Genomic DNA, 22,509 nt, shown 5'->3' with positions numbered 1-22,509 from the left:
ACACTCTTCATGTTGTTCATGAAAATCAAGCAAAAGATGGAAAAGGATGTAAAAACATTTTAAATTTATCTTAAGGTCCTTATGAAGAGCTTGTCTAAATTTAGCCTAGAAATCTTAGGTGGTTAAGTCTGACTCCTTTCTGGTACCAATTATTGGTTGTAGATTTCAAATTCAGGCTCAAATTCAATTCAAATTGATATTAGAACCGCCGCTAATGACATCTACTCTTAAGAATACTTACTATGTTCTAAGGACTACTCCTTATGCATTTAATCCTTTCAAAAGCACTAAAAGGCAGATACTATTACCCCCATTTTAGAGCTGGGAAAGAAAGTCAGGCACAAAGAGGTCAAATATGTTGCCTAAGATTATACACAAGTATCAGAGCTGGGACTAAAATCCAGGCAGTATCACTTCACAATCTGCACTCTTAACTACTCCATATGCCTCTTAAAATTACCGAATCAACCTTTATCACATTGGTTTTCATGTTGGAGGTGGATTATCAACAAATGGATGTAAGGAAGAGATTTTTATTCCAGTTATATTAATTAGAAATAAGTATCATTTTTAAAAGATTTTGAAAGTGAGGTGATATTTATTCTGAATTTTTGATCACAGGCCTTTCGGAAAACTAGTAGGAAAATAGATTGATGCATGAATTTGGAAGTTATGTTCAAGGCAAAATCCTGATGGTGTTTGGTATTTGCCCAGATAGCATATTTATAATTATATAATTTCTGTTCTTCTCTGTACTTGTGATATACTTTGGACCTGCTTTACATTGGAGTACACTGCTCCTCTGGCAGTATTTTTTATCGGCCTTTATTCAGTCATTAAATATTAACTGAGTATTAGCTATGACTAAAGCTTTATATTCAGCCCTAGAGAATATAAAGAAAAACAATATAAAGGCCCAGCTCTGAACAGAATTTATAATCTAATTGGAAGGATATGTTTTCATTAGAAAAGGCAGCGGGGGTCCCAGTAAGGATGTGATAAATGCTTTGAGACTGGAGCAGATTTTTGGGATTTCACTCAGGAGCGAGTACTTTGAGCTCAGATGTGGAATGTAAGTAAAGGGCAAGTGAGACTTTTGGGGGACAGTGGCAGGGGAAGAGAAAGTTTGGCGTTAGGGTACTCATTTCTGGAGGAAGAAAGCAGGAAGGTCAATAATGGAAAGAGCATTGCAAAAGGACAAGATGTACTTAACACAGCAAGGGGACCATTTTTTGCCCGGAAAAAAAGGGCTCACACAGGGGACTAATAAGATGAGAAACGGAAGATCTTAAGATCCTAAGTTGTCAATTAAGGAACCACAAGTCAATTACAATGTAATAGATGTGCAGGCTACCCACGGGAAGTTGGATTGAAAGCTATGCTAGAGTTGGGGGAAGGAGGTGAAGTTTTGATACCACTAACTTAGCCTACCTTGTTTGAGATCCAACAGAGCACCATTAAAAGGTAGCCTGCAGATATATACCCAAGCTTGGTGCAGTGATCACTGCTAGTTTCATTAGCAGAAAATTCTTCATCAGCCAGTTTTTAAAATTGAATTATAATTTATATTCAGTAAAATTTACCCCTTTGGGGTGTGGTTCTATGAGTTTCAGAAGTCATAACTATTACTACGATATGATGGAACTGTTCTATATCTTCATTAGAATAGTTATATAACTATTCTGTGCCCCTCTCTAATCAATCCTCCCCTTTCCTCTAGCCCCTGAAACCACTGATTTTCTTTCCCTATGATACTTGCCTTTTCTAGAATGTCATGTTGATGGAATAGTATTGTAGTAGGCTTTGAGTCTTGCTGTTTACCCTCAACAAAATGCATTTGAGATTCATCCATGTTGTTGAATTCACCAGTAGTCATTCCTTTGATTGTCTCAGGCATTTCCAATTTACCTCTGCCTGTCATGGTTATAGCATCATAGTTTAATTTCATACTACTTGCACAACTTGGTATTTCCTCCTGCTTCCCCCCAGCCTCCCAGTCTTTTCACTCCCTGGCTACTTCCCTATCTCTCTCCTCCCCTCCACAGCCAAAATTTTTAGAGATTATCTATATTCCCTCCCTCCGTTTCTTCACCTCCTACATTCTCACTTCAAAGCAATCTGGCCTCCGCCCCCACCTCTCTAAGTCAAGCTGCTCTTGCCAAGAACACCTCCTTGTTGATAAATTCCATGAGGACTTCAAGTCTTTATCTAATTCGGCTTCTTAGCAGTATTTGACAGTGGTGAACATCTCCTTCCTAAAGCATTCTTTCTTCTTGGTTATGGTAGCACTAAACTCTTAGGATTCTCCCTACCTCTCTGGCGTGCCCTCCACAGGACAGTCAGGCTCCTCTTCCTATGCCCATTCGTGAGTGTTGGTGATGCCCAGAAAGATTCTGCTCCTTTCTGCTCTGCTGTAGGTTCTCTCTGAGCCACATCAACTACTGTTATATTATCATAGTGTCTCCCTGGAACTCTGTCCTCAATCTTTTGCAAGAGCCTCAGATCAACGGCTATACAGCTTTTGGATATTCTGAAGGTGCCTTGTCCTAAACCTGCTTACACCTCATCATCCCCACACCACCCCAACCAGATCCTTCTCCTGCTATCCCCATTGCTGCCATCCAATCTTGTGTCCAAGCTGGAAACCTTGGGATGATCCTTGGCTCATTCATCTCACCCTCAAAATCTAACTGATTTCCAAGTTTTAGTGATTCTGCATTTTAAATATCTCTAAAAACTACATATTTAATACAGCATTGACTGTCATCCAGATCATCACCTTCTCTTGCCTGGCTTATTACAGCAACCTCTTATTTCAAATTTTATTGGGAATCTCCACATAACAACTAAAGCTATTGCCCCAAACACAAATATGATCCTTTCATTCCCCTGTCCTAAACATTTTAATGGCTTCCTTAGAGCCAAGTCCAAACTCTATGATATGTCACATAAAGCCCATTATGATCTGAGCCTTGCTTATCTCTGTTTATCCATTCAGTTATTCAACACATCTTTATTGAGCACTATTATGTGCAGACTCTGTGGTAGTCACTTGGGATCAGTGAGCAAAAAGACAGATCTGCTTGTATGGAGATTATGTAGGATACAATAAGTAACAGTATATTAGAGGGTGATAAGTGCTTTGCAAAAAGGAATAGTAGGAAAGGTTAAAGGGGATTGATAGAGGTAATGGGTAGATTTTAATTTTAGGTAAGGGAGTCAGGATTGCTGTTGTTGAGAAAGTGACTTCTGAGCAAAGATTTGAAATAAGTGAGGGATTCAGTTATGAGGATATTTTGAAAAACATTCTAGGCAGAGGGCACACACAGTGCAGAGACCCCAGTATGGGAACCTCCCTCGTGTAGTTAAGAACAGTAAGGAGGCTAGGGTGTCAAGAGCAGAGTTAGCCAGAAGGAAAGTAGTCCCAGATGAGACTAGAGGAAAAATGAAACCAGGAGAAGCAGATCGTAAAGGATCATTTTATATCTTTGTAAGGACCTCAGGTTTTACTTTGAAAGAAACAGGGAGCCATCAGATGTATTTGAATAGAGGAATGGCCATGGCTTAAGTTTAGGAGGATCATTCTGGCTGCTAGGTTGATAGCAGACTGCATAGGGCAGGGTACACACAGAGAGAAAAACTGCTTCAGCATTCCTGTTTATTTCCTCTCCATTTCTCAAAAATCCATGTTCAAGCCATACCAAATGTACTTGATTTTACAGATGTGCCATAGGATCTGAATTTTTTATCTTTTTTAATTTTACTTTTGATCTTTGTTACTTCTGTCACTTCCATCTAGAACCTCCCTAAACTTTGATTTGCTCTACTCTTATTCTATGTAACAACTTAGATATCAGTATCACTAGGAAATCTCCCTTAACCTTGCAAATCTAAGATGGCGCCCCTCATTGGTCCCATCAACATCTACATTACTGTAATAGTTCTTTTCGACTGAACTATAGTTGCATGTTTAAATCACCCGCTGCCCAGAAGCTTTGTAATGGTAGAGTCCACGTTTGTAACATCCTCTCAATACCTGGCTATGGTGGATACTCAATTTGTGTTGTGGTTGAATCTCCAGGTGTGTGAATGGAGGCCTCCTGAACAACTGAAACAGCTTCTTGATTTGGAGATGAGAGACTCAGGCGAGCCACCCCATAAACTATTGGAACTCTGTCGGGATGTCATACACTACAGTGTCAAAACTAGTAAGAACTTTAATTTACTTCCTTGATCTGTACCTCTGACAAGTTCTTATGTTTGCAAAGCATTTATTTACCTCTCAAAGCTGAGTATAGCAATGCTTATGGAACGAGAAATCTGGATCAAAAAATTAGTAGTTCTGATGTTTTTGCAATGGTCCCTTTAATCCCTAATCCAGATTCATTGCCAAGGCCAAAGATAAGTTGACAGGAAAACTGTAGGTGTTAGTGTTTGTATGTAAATATCCTCTTCTCCTTGCCAACCCCCACATACTAGTTGTAATCAAGATCATATATTATCACTGCTACTTATCATTTCTTGTGTTAGACCAAACTGGCAAATAGTATTTTGATTATATAAATTTGTTAAGGGATTTTAAATCTTGATGGCCCAGAGTATGCAAAAAAAGTGTTCAAAAGGTATCTTTAATATAAACAGAAATGATTTATTTTGAAGACACTGATTAACTCTTGGCAGTTGGTAATTGCCATAGTATTTGATCAAATCTGGCTGTACCAAAAACAAATAAATAAAAGCCCTTAGATGGATATAAGACAAATGAATACATTCCAAGTTTTTGATGAGATTATTTCACAGTGATGTCGTAACTACTGAGAACTTTGTACGTGCAGTGATGTGATGTCAATCTTACACTGAGGCACCATTCCAGCTTACCTGTTAATATCCTGTTCATCCAGTGAACAAGTTTCAAAAATGGGAGAATAATCTTCCAAAATATTTGTCAGTGTAATGTAAAGGTATCTAGTGCTTAAGATCATACAGGCATTACTTTGTAAATTCTGACACTGGACTAAGTTTAGTGGAAAGAACATAGTAAAATTCTGGCTAAAAATAATTGGATTATATTCCTTTGGGAAAGTCTGGTGTATGTATCAAAAACTCAGTTAGCATTTCAAAAGCAGAGATATTATTATTACCAGTGCATGTCAAAAGTGCAGAATGACATTTAATGCAGTAGATTTTTCAGTTTACTGGATATTTTCCATGTTACCATGGAAATCAATCATAAATTAACACAGAACTAAAAAAAAGTATTAAAATTACTTGTAGCAATGCCGTGTTTTTTTTTTTTTTTTTTTTTTTGCCAGATCAGAGGAAGTTTTCCATGTTTAAGCTGAAAAGACATTTTCTTTTGAGACTTGTTTTTTTATTGAACCCCTAAAGAGAAAAAAAATAAAACTAAAATAAACTAAAACCAGATGCTGTAAGTTGTAATGAGAGGTCACCAAATTAAATGATTCCCAAATACTCAACTATAGAAATAGACCTCCTGCCTCTTTGTTCTGTCATGCTGAGCTTCCTGAGATTGAGAATGCCAAGCCAGTTAGCCGGGTGTATGGTGTGATTATTCACATGGTGTAAAGCCAAGAACCTTTATGAGACCTTTTATAGGAGGGGGAAAACATTAAAATTGGAACAAGCCGTTGTTTGTCTCTTAAAGGCGATTGCATTTCAAGCAAATTGAATCAGAAGTGTATGTAAGCCGCATAGTGAGTCACATCTTACTCCATCTATATACTGCCAGTCGCATGGGTCCAATCTGAAAAATGAAAAGGCTGCTCAGTGCCATAGCCTGGGGTGAACTCTGCTGTGAGTGAAATGTATATGAAGTGAGAAGTTAATATTGATATTTTCAGAAAAAAAGGCAGTACCCTGTGATCCTTGGACAAATAGTGTTCAAATAATTATTTAAGGGTTCTGGTTTGGGTCTGGGTTGTAAAAAAGAGGAGCAAGTAAATCAAAGCTCTTAAAAGACAACTCAGATTTTACTTACAAACACTGATCAGTAGAAAGGGCTCTACGATGTGTCTTCAACATGTTTTTCCTTGCACATGATCCTGTTTTGGATTTTTTTAGAATGAGGTATAATTTATATTCAGTAAAGAGCACAAATCTTAATTGCTCAGCATGATGAATTTGTACGTAGCTGTACATATGGAGCCATCACTTGGATCTAGATATAGACCAATTCTAGCACTCCAGAGGCTCTCTGAAGTCCCTTCCCAATCCATAATTCTTTCCACAAAGTACCTAGAATTCTAACCGCCATCTCCTTAGATAGCTTTGTTGGTTTTGAATGTCATATAAATGGAATTACGTTATATATAACTCTTCTGTGTGTGTCTGCTTTCATTTTCTGAAAGATTCATTTATGTTAATGCTGTATCGGTAGTTTTTTTTAATTGCTGCATAGATGAATACTCCGTTTTAAATTTACAGACCACCCAAGATTTTTCAACCAATTGTATGCTGGACTTGATTATTACTCCTTGGTGGCCCGATTTATGACCGAAGCATTGAATCCAAGTGTGTAAGTGCCATGCTATAGAAATTTCACACCAAACGTGGATTAGAGACTTTCAGTAGATGAAATTTTATTTCAAAAATCTCTATTTAATAGTTTCTTTTGCATAGTGCCATCGCAAATAATGGAATAGCTTTATGATACTTATCAGTATTCAAATAGCTATTTGATTTAAATAGTGGTACCATGAGATGGAAAATGCAGTCATTATTATCTCATTTAATGAGATTTAACAGATGAGAAAATTGATTGGCAATTTTTTATTTGTTCTTGCGTGAAAAGTCATTTTCTGTGCTAAGTGATGGAGAGACATATTGAACATAAATAAACCTTGACTCTGCCCTAATGGAGCATAATATCTGGTATAAAAATGCTAATCGAAGTGGTCCACAAAAATTAATGTAAAATCCAAACTCTCATCAAGTGTTCATATGAATGGGACAATTTTTCCTAGTTGGAAGCTCAGGAGAGTGTGCTCTGCAAAGATGACAGTTGACACTGAATAAGTGTTATTAGGTGATAAGGTGAGGGATGAGTTCTAAATAGACAGAATGACATGTATAAAGGCCCTGTGGCAGGACACAGCATGCCATTCTCTATGAACTGAAAGGCCAGTGTGGGTACAGCTGAGAGAGTTACAGGACTGTAGTGGAGAATAAGACTAGAGAAAGAGAGATAGAGATAGAAGCCAGACATATAGGGCCCAGGTGACCATGTTTATGAGTCTTTCTAAATGTAACAAAAAGCCATTGAAGGTTTCTAAGTCACTAGGTGCCATTTGCTTACTGAAAAAATCTCTAAAAATGTAAATAGGTTGGAGGGGACCCGTTAGGAGGGCATTACTTTAGTCGGGTGAGAGAGGAAAGTAGCTTGGACTTGGAGAGAAGAGATAGGAATAGAGCGGGAAAGAATGAGTTCAGAAAATAAAACAGAAAGGATGGGATACACAGCTTGAAAATAACGGTAAAAGGGAGAAGATTTCTGGGACAATGCCTGGGTTTCTGGCTTTCATAGCTAGGTTCATGGTCATATCATTCATAGAAATAAGAAGCACTGGGAGAGGGAACTGGTTTTCAAGTATATGGTGAAGGAGGCAAGAGCAAGCATTACATTTTCAGTTGTGGGCATTTGAGTTTGCAGTGACTTTAATATATCCAAGAATGCATAGGAACTAAGCTGAGAAATATATGGACCTGGAATTCTGAAGTCTATATGAAAGGTATAAACTTAAGAATTATCAGTGAAATTATGGTAATTGAAATGGTGGACGTGGATGAGACTTCCTATGTCAGTGATTCACCACCCTGACTATTCATGAAAATCACTTGAGAATTTTATAAAAATGTATTGATACCTGGGTGCCAACCCAGGCCAATTAAATCTGAATTTCTGTGGCTGTGCCCCATGCATTGATATATTTAGAAAGTTCAACAAGTGATTTCAATGGGAAGCCAAGATAAAGAACCACTGCCTAGGGGACAGAGTATAGAGTGGGGAGAGAAGGCGGCTCAATACTGGGCCCTGAGGACATCTAACATTTAATGGTTAGGAGGAACAGGGTCAGCTTACAATGGCAAGAATAGAAGGAAAAAAACAAAAGGCTAGCTGTGGCAGCCACGAGGAGAGCATGCCTAGTGTCATATGTTGTTGAATATTCAACTAAAAGCCTAAACAGCATCCACTGGATTAGCTACATGGACGTCACTGGCAACTTTAGGGAGGTTTTGATGGAGTGATGACAGCAGATACCAGGTTACAATCAGTTACAGTGAGGGTAAGTCAGGAGAGACAGTAAAATTACACACCTTTTTCAATCTTTTCTTGTATATCCCAGGTTTTCTAACTCTTCATCTAAGTTCAAAAATCTCTAAATATTTCAGATTAAAGAAGTGTTAAACTGCTGCTAAGCTAAACCATCCACTCAAAATATGCCAACCCATGAGTGTGTTCTATCTTGTCTTTTCCTCCATCTCCAGGCTGATTCCTAGGTTTATAATTGAGCCAGTTTTCAAAGACAGGCTAAATACTTTTTTTTTTATTATGAAAGTAACTATTTTATATATATTTGTAGGTTCACATAAATATATGCTTTTTTCATACTTTTTGTGTATGTACACTGGCTTCATAACGTGGTTAAGAAACAGAATCTATCTTTTTAAATTTTGTTTTGGAGATGAAATCTTGCTCTGTTGCCCAGACTGGAGTGCAGTGGCATGATCTCGGCTTACTGCAAACTCCGCCTCCCAGGTTCAAGTAATTCTCTGCCTTAGTCTCCCGAGTAGCTGGGATTACAGGCCCCTACCACCATGCGTGGCTAATTTTTGTATTTTTAATAGAGATGGGGTTTCACCATCTTGGCCAGGCTGGTCTTGAACTCCTGACCTATGATCCACCCGCCTTGAACTCCCAAAGTGCTGAGATTACAGGCATGAGCCACTGCACCCAGCTGAATCTATCTTATTTTTAAGATGGCATAACATCTGTAGAGTTGACACATATGTAGGTGATAAATAGTAGGTGATACATAGTAGGTGACCAGCTTTTATGCCTCAATCCAGTTTTCCTTTCCAGATGTTAAAATAATTGCATTAAATTCTGTGACTATAAATCTAAATGTGTCTGCTTAACTTACATATTTAGAGTACACATTTATTCAGATACAATTTAATGTAATCCCTTAATTGAGAAGGAGATCATAGATATGTAGTCACCCTCAAGTTGTCTGGAGAGAGAAAATAAATATCAAACAAGGCATGGTGACTGTTACAATGTGGGTTCCCAAGAATGCTGCTCTAGATGGTGTTTAGTGAGTGGGACGTTTATTAAGGAGTACCCTTGGGATCAACATGAGTGACCTGGGGAAGGAGGAGGAGGATGCAAGAAAGGGCAAGTATAGGAGTCAAATTGCCACGCAGGCTCCATGACAATCTTGGCTGACGCTCGGAGATCTCTGGAACTACAGTGGCCCTTCAAGAGGGGTCTGGAGTTGGGCCCAGACATCTAGGCCTTTACATCTCCAGCAGTTATCAGGTGTAGACCACCACGAGAATGGGTGTGACCCTGGAGGAGGTAGCTCCCTGCAGCCAAGGCAATCTCTAAAGGGGCTAAAACATCAATGCTCTGACAACAGCGTTCCAGCCCGGAGCAACACATCCTTCATTGACAAGGGATTTGGGTAGTGCTTTGCAGTAAAATTATCACATAAGAGATGTCTCACAAAACACTCCTCATTTATACAGACACAGAGAGTGTAGTAGAGGAAACCCTGGTTCAGGTGGAGTAGTCTCCACTTAGAATATCTAGAGGGGACTGTTAGCATACTCATGGCAGTAATCTGATAAAACTTGGTTACCATGACAATGGATTTTCTTTGACCATCAACAGCATCCAAGTCAGTGTTCCAAGCATCCGCAGAGTGAAATGGCCACTGCTCATGGCTAATACATAGAATGCAAATGCATTGCCTTTATTGCTCCTCATGGAATTCAGGTTTTTCTCGAAAGTAAGACTGCTGCAGCAACTTGCAGATCCCTGAGGCCACAAGCTATTGGCATTTATCTAACCATGACTAGTGCTGTCACTGATGGAGTAATTCTCTATTTTCAATGGATAAATTTCCAAAGACTGCCTACACTTCAGCAGCCACTTGGTTTAATAGAACTCTTTGTGCATTTCTTGGGACACCAAAGGAATGTTTTGACTCTAGTCATAGAAGTGAAGTGTTTTTTATATCTATCTAGTTATACGTATGAGGTGTCCCCAGTGTTTCTGTTAGTGGAAGAAGCGGTTCTGAAGAAAATGATTGAATTTATTGGCTGGAAAGAAGGGGATGGAATATTTAACCCAGGTGAGTACAATTAGTTATTGATATCAACCTTCCAATACAACCACGTAAAAATTTATCCATGAGGAACAACTCCTTGCAGATTTATACACGACAAAAAGTTGGATATTAATAATTCTACTTGCTGAGAATCTAGCTTATGCCTTTCTCCAGAGTGATAATATTTTGTATTAATGCTAAATAAATGACATACATACTTAATGAATGAGGTGCCTACAGTTTAGGATTTATATCTAACACAAATGAATCGATTTGATGCTGGAAGTTTGGAAGGGCTGTAAGTCCTCTAAATTTTAAAATCAAATTTTACTTGAGAAGATTTCTGAATTACATCTGTTTATCCTGTAGTCCTTTTTTGTAGCCAGAGACCAACAAATATTATTTCAATTTTATTGATTAGGTGACAAAGGATATTAACTATGGAGACCTAGGTAAAGGCCCTAAGTCCAGAGCTCACAGATTGAGACTTTTGGTTTGAAAAAAAGCCTGTCATGGGAATAAACCAAAATTTATCTTCTAAGAATAAAAGTTCTAGAATTAGAGATTAGGGTATGTAATAAAATATTCAGAATAATGGGAGCAGGGAGGTCGGTGTTCATGTGCTTTTCACAGTGATTTTTCATTAGACTAGAGCAGTCATGGCCATTCATGCTTTCCACTGTATTCAGCATTTTGCAAGCTATAACTTCATGCTATAAATATGCCATTTTAATTTTGTTTTTGCAGGTGGCTCAGTGTCCAATATGTATGCAATGAATTTAGCTAGATACAAATATTGTCCTGATATTAAGGAAAAGGGGCTGTCTGGTTTGCCAAGATTAATCCTTTTCACATCTGCAGAGGTAAAAATTATTTTTGGTATTGAATATAGATTTTCTGAGAAAGCATATTTAAGAGGGCTTTGAAGATTCCTGATGTGATTTTGTCCTATACCCATGTGACTAATATGCTGCAGTATAACATAGTATTTCATTCCAAAGTAAATTCTAATGAGTTTGATGTTGTAACGCCTGGTCCAATTTTGTATAATTACCTTTATTTAAAATTTAAAGTCTGTAACAACATTTTAAGAAAAGAATATTTAATTTGAAAGTGCTATCTCTGTGAATCTTTTTTGAGTGTCTTATTTGTTAGTACTTAGATGAACACTATGGATCTCAGCTATGTCTTCTACTCACATTTCCTTTTAAAATGATTGCTTTGATTGGCTAATATAAGGGATGTGTATCTTACTTTTCCAGGGAAAAGAAAGATATACAGTAACAATGAAAACACACACACACACAGATATTGCCACAGTTCTCCATCTCTTATTTTACTCTCCACTAAAGTAGGTGGTCAGACAGTAGATAAGCGCATTGGCTTTGAGTTAGGCTGCCTGGATTCAGTCCCTGCCTCTGTCACTTACTGTCTGAGTAACCTTGAGTGAGTTAATTTCTTTGGGCCTCAGTTTCCTAAATTTGTAAAAATAAGTTTATCACTTAGCTTTTATAACCAACAAATCACCCCAAATATAGAGTTATCATTCTATAACTGTATATTATCACTTATAAGTCTCAAGATAGCTGGGCAGATTTGCTGCTCTTGGCTGGGCCCCCTTCCATGTCTAGGGGTTGGCTGGCTGATGGCCCATCTACGAGTGGCTCAGCTGGGATGATTCCAGTGATGCCTCTCTGCTCCTTATGTCTCTCATTCTCCAGCAGGTCAGTCTAGGTGTGTCCTCATGGCAATGGTGCAGGTATAAAAGGGCATGGCAACACATCAGGCCTCTTGAGTCTTAGCCTCAGAACTGGCCATTGTTACTTCTGCCTCATTTTCTTGGCAAAATCCCATCTGTGAGCCCAGATCCAAGATGTGGGAAGAAAGACCCCACACCTCATGGGGGGACTTGCTGTAAAGTCACCAGGCAAAGGATTTGAATACACGGAACAGAGAACAACTGGAACCATTAGAACAATCCAGCAACCACGCAGTAGTTGCTGATTAGTGAGTTTTGGCAAATGTTAAATGAGTAATTGCATGTAAAGTATCATCTGGGATATAATAGATTTTTTAAAATATTAACTATAATTGTTACTAGGAGAATGTTCCAGCTGCAACAAGGTGGGCAGAAGTAGATGGCACGGCTTAAGTGCAGCCTTTATTGGAAGAGATTTTTTCCCTTTCCTATTCTTGTGTGATTCTAGTGGATGCCTCTGTCTATTCTACCACTGCTTCATCACCCAGGTTCTTGGCAGAATGAGTTTAGCTTCTTACCTTCTGAGATAATATCAGGTATCCTGCCACTAACATGAAGTGGACAAAATAAAAAACTGAGAGTCTGTTATTTCCAGCTAGGCTTTCCTGTATCTATCATTTTCTTCTAAATACAAAAGTTAGTTTCTTATTGCAAAAGGACAAATTGTGCACTAATTTCTCCTCAGTAGGAGAAACTATGACCACTCTCATGTTTTCCTCTCACTCTGACCTTTGCTCTGGTTCTTTCAGCACTAAGTGCAAAGTGGGAGTTGAGTGATAGGAGGCAACTGGGAGGAATCATCTAGCCTGAGATTCTTAACTCAGCCATTCGAGGTTCTTGTTCATAAGACATTCCTTCTGTACCAAGAGAAGAATATTTGGTAATGTGGACAGCTGGGAAAAAGTACTTGATTATTTGGGATTGTTATCGAATAGAGTTTCCTTCTTCATGCTTCAGCCCTGGATGTTTCAATGTAAGGGACCCCAGTGGATCATAAATGCAGAGTCTCTTCTGCATTCAAACTGCTATTTCCAAGCTTGGGAAAGCTGATTAAATAGCGCCCAGGTTATCAGCTCAGGTTTTTTACTTTTGCCTTTTTCATTCTTCATTTGGTTTAAAGCTTGCTGGAGTTCTTTTCTGGAATAATTACCATGGAAAGGGAAAAGATATTACGTGGAAGCCTAGAATAGAGACTATGCCTGGGAAAGATCAGTAACAGGTGGGGCTTATGAATTGGGAGTGAAAAGAAATTGAAACCTTATGTAGTTGTGAAACCATAACTAAGTGGTTTTTAAAAACTTTCCAAAGAGAGGCAAAATATATGCCTTGGCTAACATGCCAGCAGAAGCTGGAGCCAGAAAAACCAAGAACTAGGTGTGAATTCCACAGAAAAATTACATCACTTCGAGCACACTGTAGCCTTGAATTTATATTTTGACTCCATTGGTCGAGACACTACTTTGCAGCTCATTCCTTTCCCTACTCAAAGAGTCAGGTTATAGCATTTGCACTATTTTAATTCATATTTTATTGACTGCCTTTACTACTTATTACAACAAATCCATCTATTTCATTAAAGAATTAAAGAAGGTTGTGTTTAGTAAACAGTCTTAAACTCTGTGTTAGTCTTTTTGCTATACCTCCCTTATTTTCTTTTAAGGGTTTGGTCCATGGCCCAGTACTGTTATATTAGGTGGTCTTTTTCAGTTTTTGTGCTACCCCTAATTACTCCATTTCTATCTTGCACCATCCAGTGCAGAATATACGTACCCACCACTGAAGGTGTTTTTGCATGTGTTAGGCTTTTATTGTAATTTTACTATTGATAAAGACCTGCAAGGTCATGACAAAGACCTTTGCACTGTCAATATATCCAAGGTTGCCTCTCTAGTGCTAAATAGGAATCTAAGAGAAGGGGACTTTTGGAGAAATAAAAGTAATAAATCTATGGCTTGGTTTGCACTTTGATATAAATTTCTTGGGTGTATAGAAATCCCGTGTTTGTAAAGTTCCTGTATATTTCAGATCACTTCTGGAATTAGCATAAAGCAGTGATCATGATTTGCCACTAAAAAGTAGGGTAAAAAGAAACCCTTACCTCCCAGGCCAGTAATCAATGGGCTAGCTCCTCTCTAGCAGGGTTTAGGCCAGGAGAGGCAAGTGAGGTATGTAGGGTGTATCTCAGGGTCATGCCTCTAAATTTTGCACCCTAGGTGCCTCTTTCACTTCCTCCTGATTGCTGGGTGAGGGCTGAGTTTGAGTTGCGATGGGATGTGATTGTAGGTCTTCTCCACGGGCAAGAAGGTGCTTCGTAGGACATCCTGCAGAGCATGAGGCTGGGTTCAGTCTATCTGGCTTCTGGTTCTGGCCTCTTGGGGAATTAAACCAGCTGTGTGTTGTTAGAGACATCCCTTGGACACTCTTTCTTCATTCTCTAAAATGTAACATTTATATACCCCATTCTACCAGCTAACTTGAGAATCAAATTAGTCAGCACTGGAGTCCAGGTGTCCAGGGCACAGTGTACATTTATATACCCCGTTCTCTCTACCAGCTAACTTGAGAATCAAATTAGTCAGCACTGGAGTCCAGGTGTCCAGGGCACAGTGTACATTGATGAGAAAGCAGCAGTTCATTGAGAAGCTCAAGGTCATAGAAAAAAATCCTTGTGGGAGCCAGAAAGTAAAACTCCAGCTCAATGCTCTCTTTCATGTAGGCACTTGCTATTTTATCTTTATAGAAATGAACACCCGCTGAGAGTTTTTTCGTCTTCTGTAGATTTATGAAACCTATGGGGAGGTTGAGTCTTAGAACAACTGACTTATCTTTTGCCAATGATAGAAACGCCACTGATTGTTTCTAAATGCAGTTGTTACTTCTGAATTCCAGCCTTCTAGGTTTTTCCTTTCCTTGAAACTACTCAGCATGTCTGAAGCATCACCTTCTTTTGTTCCCCTTCCAGGGCTCTTCCTTCTCTGAAGCTTTCAGATGTTTAAACTTCAGTTTTGCAGTTTTTTTTTTGATCTATCTATCTCAGATTGACATTGGGTTGTATTTTGCCCTCAGGTACTTAAAGATAGCTCCACTTTTCTTATTCTGATTACAAGATTTTTATTCAGCAGATTCATTGGTTGGAGATATTTTGCTATTTCTCAGGGGGAGAACATTGTGCTTTTCCTTATAGTTAGATGTCAGTGGGGTAGGCTAGCATTTATCATTATGAAATCAATAGCTGTTTGGTTGCCAGAGCTCAACTCTCTGGTGAGAAATAATTCACCCGAGCTATGTCACCTTAGCTATGGCAGGCAGGTTAGCGCCAACCAGCATAGGCTGGTGGAGCAAGCAGAGAATTAATTACACTTTCATGTACATTATTACTCTTCAATATGCATATGGTCTTTTAACAACCTGAAATAAAAGCATCCTACAGGCATTTTGGACATGTCCTATTTGATATTTGGAAATTAATTATTTAGAACGGTTTCATTTTTCCTGATGTTACTTCTGCATTTATTTTTACAGAGTTAAAAAAAGAGCTCCCAATAAAACTCTCCTGACAAAAGAAGGAAAAAAATTACCACATTTGAGGGAATATATCAAGTGAAGTGTGAAGGCATGACTACTCTTTTAATGTATTCATACCTACAAATTACTAAGATTTTTTTTTGGTACAATAATGTCCTTTAGCACCTTCATTTTTCTGGCAAGAAAAAGAATTAATTGACCACCTGTCCTCACTAATGTATGAAGAGCGACATATCAAATGTTTGCATGCTAATTATTTTATGGGCTTCATGTAGTATAGAGAAGGCCCAATAATGTAAAGCACACACTACTATTTATCAATAGGAAATAGACCAGACTTAATTCCATATTCATCTATTAGCCTCACTCATGCCATAGCTGAGTAAAGTAGTTTGTCTATTATTACTTTTGTTCTTATGATTTTAGCCACATTCTTGGGTGTTTCAGTCTTGTGTTCAGTATTAAACAAGATTGGTCAAGTGTCTCATCAGCACTTATAACTCATTGTTTGCTCTAGGAAATAATTAGATTCCTCTCTAGCCTGTGATTGCAATCTTTGAGATAGAGTCTTGCCCTCTCCTTAGAGGGTTTCAAGTCAGCAGTGGACTAGATTCTAAGTTTCCATTAATACTAAGTCTTATGAGGAGCATCAGGAGAAACTTTACTTTTCTCAATGGGATGGAAAACAACAGCCTCTGGTGTCCTAGTTTGTTCCATGTGCCAGGCTCTGTGCTAAGCCCTCTACATATATTATTAACCCATTTTTGTCTAGCATGAGCAGATGGAGTAGGCATTATTGGCATGATCCCTTTAAAGAGTAGGAAATTGAGGCTTGGAGAGTGTATATTATTTGTTCAAGATTCCATAGCTGTAACTGGAATACTTGACGTTAAATCCTGGTTTCTCTGACCCCAAAGCGAATGTTCTCAACCACTATGCTAAGGAGCTCAATTAAATTACTTTTTTATGCAATAATGTCCCAAAGATTGTGCTCAGCCATACTGACTTTCATCTACCTTTGATAATAAGCAATGCTTTTTTTGTGCTATGTATTCATGTCTCTCCCTTCCCCACTGTCCCTTTGAATTCAGTGCCATTACTCTATGAAGAAGGCAGCCTCTTTTCTTGGGATTGGCACTGAGAATGTTTGCTTTGTGGAAACAGATGGAAGGTAATGGGAACAGGATCTGGAAGCCTGGTGGGTGGAGGGAAAAATTTATATGGTTTATAAAGCAGTATCATTGTCTGTTGATTACTAAACATAACTGAAAGTCTCAAATCTTTGTCCCTTAGAGGTAAAATGATACCTGAGGAACTGGAGAAGCAAGTCTGGCAAGCCAGAAAAGAGGTGAGAGGGGAGAAAGCGAGAGGGAGAGAGAACGTGTGCGCGCGCGCCCGCGCGCTTGTGAAAGAGAGGGAATAGCAAGGAGAGAATGCAAACAGCCAAAACCATTTCTATGTGTGGGAGAGAGAAGAGAGAATGTTGGAATTAAAATAGGAAAACTCATTTACAGATGTTCTATTTCCAAGTGCTTGGCTCTCCATGTTCTGTGGAGTTTCCCGAATATTCTTGTTCCCAGGTGGCTGGAGACTATTAAAACACTGAAATCACCCATATTCAGGATTCTTGGCTAGAAGAAGCTCTAAGGATCAATCCAGCCTCTCCAGCAGGGCCCTAGCCTCTCCTCTCCTTATAATTCCTCCCTCTGAGAAATCTGCAGGACAAACCAATTTTCTCTGGGCTGTATTCAGGGTGATTTTTTATTTCTTGACCAACCTATTCTCCCAGGTTGCTTCCAACCCAAAACCCATCTATTACTATCAACCCCTATTGGGTCTGTATCTAGTAGTTCAGTGACAGAACATCCTTTCTTCCTTCGCTGCTAGAATATATTAAAACTGAAATATTGGAGAAGGCAAGGCATGGCTCTGGGCACCTGCTGTGCTCCAGCCAAGGCTGGCCTTAACACCTGCATTTTAAAAAGGGGTGTCATTAGGCCGGGCGCGGTGGCTCACGCCTGTAATCCCAGCACTTTGGGAGGCTGAGGCGGGCAGATTATGAGGTCAGGAGATCTAGCCCATCCTGGCTAATACAGTGAAACCCCGTCACTACCAACAATATCAAAATATTCGCCGGGCGTGGTGGCGCATGCCTGTAATCCCAGCTAGTCAGGAGACTGAGGCAGGAGAATCGCTTGAATCCAGGAGGCAGAAGTTGCAGTGAGCTGAAATCGCACCACTGCACTCCAGCCTGAGAGACAGAGTAAGACTCCATCTCAAAAAAAAAAAAAAACCAAAAAACAAAAAACAAAACAAAACAAAAGGTGTATCATTATTTTGGTCTCAGCCATTTTGCTTTTTGGACCAAAAGCCTGCTAGATTTGCTGCTTCTCTCCCATCCCACCGCTGCCTGCTGATGGAGCTTCAGACCGTTCTCCAATAACTTTCCAATAGGTAGCAACAAAGGCAGGCATGACTACTGAAAAATAAAAAGCCTGGCTCCTAAGCTGGGATACAAGTGTATGTATCCTCATAGGAGTTCATACTTTAACAAGGATGGGTTTTTAAATGTTTTTAAATTTGAATATTATAGTTCTGTTGTTGTACTCTTTTTTTTCAAGTTTTCATAAAAACTACCTAGTCCTGGAGAATGCTAGATCACAATATTTGGCTTGAACTTCTGTATTTAAAATTTCTGCCATTATTGCAGATGTATTGACTTCAGGTGTGTGTCCTACTTTTTTTTTTTTTTTTTAACATTCCAACGACAAGTGAACTTGATTGTTATCTGGTGGTTTGCATGATCAGATTTCTTTGACTCTGGTATAATTCTGAGTAACAACTTGTAAGTTCGTTCTGCTGAGAACCAGAGATATTGTTTTCTAGTTTTAGTTTCATTTATTTCTACATAAATTCCTATCAAAAATAATTTGCATTATGTTGTTAATGCTTGTTGGTGGGGAATATTAATTGTGTCATGATTGTCTTTCTTCCCTCCCTCATTTCTCCTTCCTTCCTCCCTTTCTCCGTTCCCTATTCCCCACTTCTTAAATTTTAAACTTCTCATTACAAAAAATTGTAAATGTTTCCTGAAAAACCAAAACACACAAAAACCAAGAGACTAATATCATGAGCCTTCATATACCCATTCTGTAATCAGCAGTCATTAGGCTCATGCTCCTTTCTATTTCATCTGTACCACATACCCTCATACCACCACTAGATTCGTTTGAAGCAAACCCCAGACATAATACCATTTGATCTATAAATAGTTGAGTATATTTATGAAGGATACGTACTTGCTTAAAAAACATATCATAGTTTTAATTTTTAATATCAAATCTTCAGTGTATATTAAAATTTCCCCCATTGCCCTTTTAAAAAAAATAGTTGACTTGTCTGAATCAAGGATTCAAATAAAGTTCACAAATCGCATTTGGTTGATATGTCAAATGTAAATGTTTTCTGATCTATAGCTTCCTCCTCCTCCTCTTTCCCCCACTACCATTGATTTGTTGAAAAGATCAGGTCTTTTGTCCCATATAGCTTTCCACATTATAGATTTTTGTGGATTACATCAAGAATTTGAGACCCTAAGTGCTCACCTCCTCTGCACCATCCGGTTTGTTCTTTATATTTTCTGTAATTTGGCAGTTAGATCTTGAGACTCAATGAGATTTAAGTTGTATTTTTCTTTTTTTAAAACCAGGGAGGCTTCATTGGCTCCTGCCATCAGGAGACATCCTGTGTCTCTTTTGTAATAACATTGATTGGTGGGGTCTGGTATCGTCAGTCCATCCATCACAATACCCTCCACTCCATCAGCTTCTCACTTAGTGGTTTTTGCTGCCATTGATGATCATTGTCTAGACCCATTATTTCATTAAGTGATGTCCTAATTCCTTCTCTTTTTCCTTCTTTATTGTCAGGCATTCTACTATAAAGAAAAATATTCCTCCTCATTTTGTTTCCCTAAGGAAACATTGCACAGGCAAGACAGGATAAACGTCTTATTCTTTCCCCTTATTTATCAATTTTTAAAATAGTGAGTTTGTTGCCTAGCATCCCCTAAAGATAATCCCCATTTTTTTTTAGTGTCATTAAGAATTCATGTTTCTAGCATAGAGGGTTTTATTCCACCACAGTCATTATCATTTTTGTCGCTCAAATTTTTGTTTTGACAGTGAAAGTACATGAAACGGACATAATACTAAAGTTGAGAACTCAAAAAAGTAAGTTTTTGAAAAGTAAAAATTGCTTTAGGCACATTTAAAAGTAGGGCAATGGGGTTAGAGTTAGTACGTCTCCTCAGTTTTCTTTCAAGTCAGCTAATACTTGAGCCTGGATTCACCAAGGACAAACCTTGCATCCATTCTGAGATAATAATACATGATGACTGGTTCATTTTTTCTCAGTAGCTTCAGGCCTAGTTGTTTTGTTTCAAGCTTTTAACTTATGTTGTTTCATATATGAGGAATAGTACCATCAACTATTTTTTCTGCTGGGATTCAACTCCCTGGCCTATGACAATCCATTGAAAAACTGTTGCACAGTGACCTTGTCTTGATGTCATTACATAGATGGTGAAAAACACAAAGCATCAGAGGTCCTAAAGGGCTTACTGACAAGCTCAAACTAGGATGAACATTGAATATTTAGAGACATTTTGTTAGAGTTGTGTTAGAAATGACAAATTTTCTTAGACAATACAGCTCGCTGGCAGCATGCCATCAATACTGTTTCTACTGAATTCTCATTAACAGCAGGAGATATGGGGAAGAAAGTCTAGAAGGTTAAATCCAGATCGCAAAAGTTTAATTTCTGGGCCTGTATTTATAGTGAGATCTTTTTTTAAAGGTGAGGAAAACTCATTAATAGGCTATAATAGCTTGCAAATGTATTTTCTCATGACTGTCAGGATGTCATATAGTTTATGAGGAAAAGCGCAACCATTAAAGACAACTTAAATGGTTTTAGTAAATTACTTTTTCTATTCCTTTTAATGATTTTAATGATTGATGTAAAGCTGGTCTTATTTCCTTTAGGTCACTGGTATGATAAAGCCATAGTTGTCAGTAGTTTGAATACAGGGAAGAAGTTTCAAAGCCTCTGGTTTCTCCAGGGCTCTGTCACCTACTGACTTGGCTCTAAAAGTTTTGGGTAGATGGGATTGATTCTATTTGCCACAGCTGTCTCCCAAGATGGCAAATGGATTTGTTATATACCACCACTTTGATCCGTATGCATCTCAGTTTAGAGAGGCGAACCACATATTCTTGCTGTGCCCCACTTTCCATTGAGAAATAACATCTTTCTGTCAAAAGTCGGTTAAATTGGAAAGAGTTGGTTCAAACACAATAATCCCTGGCATTAAAGGACATAAAAATGTATTGCAACGAGCATGCACTTTATAAAACTGAGGGGAAAAAATGGCTCCATGCTAAATGGAGAAAAAAATAACTTTTAGAGGCACTAAACTTTCAGAGGCAGTAAATATTCTTGTCACTATTTCTCAGGTGCTCTAGAATCTTAATATTCTAGTTGCTCCCCTCACTCCCACATTTGTCTGCAAACTTCACCTATACAGCGAGCAACACATCTCTACCACCATCCTGGAGCAATCCATTTGGAAACAATCTCATGTACTCTTCATCTATCTGATTGGCATAGAGTCCTTTAATGGGGACAAAGCGTGTGACTAGCTTGACCGAGATAACCATTCATCTGTTTGTGTGCACCCACATTCTCCCTTTTCTTCTCTATTTCCCACCAGTACCCGTTCACGCCACAAGATGCAGTCATCAGCTATATGAAGAGGAATAACCATGATAGAAGTGACACAGATTTTCTTTTCCAGCACATGCCAATGGATTTCTCTGTTGCATCACCTATTTTGGAGAATGTATCCCAGTGAGGTTGCCTTATCTCCTCTGATGCTGAATTTGTACCTGAGAATATTCTACATTCTTTGTTTTATAACTGCACTTACTTTACAAGGAGACGAGCAAACAGGCCTGCATGGTTTACTCCAGGAGCTCTGTTTGTCTTCCAATCTTTTTTTTTTTTTTTTTGAGAAGGTGACAATGATGGCACAATGGAGGCTAAATGTATTTTTTCAGGAAGAAATTAGGAGTCATACAAAATGTCAGTTTGCTGTTGCAGCTGAAGTTATTAAATTTCTATCTGGACAATTGATAGAACAAAACATTACAAAAAACATGAGAATAATACTGAAGATGTACTGAGTTGGGACAGAAAATGCTATTGCCATAGCATTTTCTGTTTCCTTAATCTGTTTATAATGCCAAGAGGCCACATATTCACAAAATTTAAAAACACCCATTGAATTAATGACTACCTCCAATAAAACCAAATAACTCTCTGGATGCATAACCCTTTATATTTTCCAGCTATTACAGGACAAATTTAGTGATGACAGTGATAATTCTGTGTGTGTGGATCCTTCTTACAGGGGGCAGCACCATTTCTTGTCTGTGCCACTTCTGGTACAACTGTGTTGGGAGCTTTTGACCCTCTGGATGAAATAGCAGACATCTGCGAGAGGCACAGCCTCTGGCTTCATGTAGACGTAAGTTCATTTATGTGTACATACCTGTTTAACCTTTGGTCTTTTTGTAGCCTTGGTAGAAATTTTTCTTATTCTCAGAAACTAGATGTGGAGTCCCCAACGCTTTTGTGTGTGTCTCAAATTGGGGGAAATAAGTATGCCACTTTCTGTAAAGTATAAATGAGAAGATTCCACAATTTTGTGTATATTTTGTTTTAGTTTTCTGGATTCCATTTTGCTTCTTTTACTCCCATGAGCCATCTTTGGTCCTCAAATCTACTGTCATTGAAGCAGCCTGGTGTAAG

The 22,509-nt window shown here is 38.5% G+C and overlaps 1 protein-coding gene across 1 annotated transcript in view; it reads left to right on the top strand.

Moving 5' to 3' along the window:
* GADL1 (glutamate decarboxylase like 1) overlaps positions 1-22,509 on the top strand; it is a 168,959-nt gene that overhangs the window by 33,851 nt on the left and 112,599 nt on the right. Inside the window, exons 3-9 of the mRNA XM_008951617.3 lie at positions 4,082-4,208; positions 6,445-6,535; positions 10,270-10,376; positions 11,100-11,215; positions 16,728-16,807; positions 16,930-16,984; positions 22,109-22,225. Of these exons, the coding sequence (XP_008949865.1) occupies positions 4,082-4,208; positions 6,445-6,535; positions 10,270-10,376; positions 11,100-11,215; positions 16,728-16,807; positions 16,930-16,984; positions 22,109-22,225 (693 nt within the window). The remainder of the gene's footprint in view (positions 1-4,081; positions 4,209-6,444; positions 6,536-10,269; positions 10,377-11,099; positions 11,216-16,727; positions 16,808-16,929; positions 16,985-22,108; positions 22,226-22,509) is intronic.

The sequence above is a fragment of the Pan paniscus genome, chromosome 2 (genome assembly GCF_029289425.2).
Source record: "Pan paniscus chromosome 2, NHGRI_mPanPan1-v2.0_pri, whole genome shotgun sequence".
Lineage (NCBI taxonomy): Eukaryota > Metazoa > Chordata > Mammalia > Primates > Hominidae > Pan > Pan paniscus.
The sequence above is the reverse complement of the archived record's forward strand: the minus strand, read 5'-3'. Positions and strand labels throughout refer to the sequence as shown.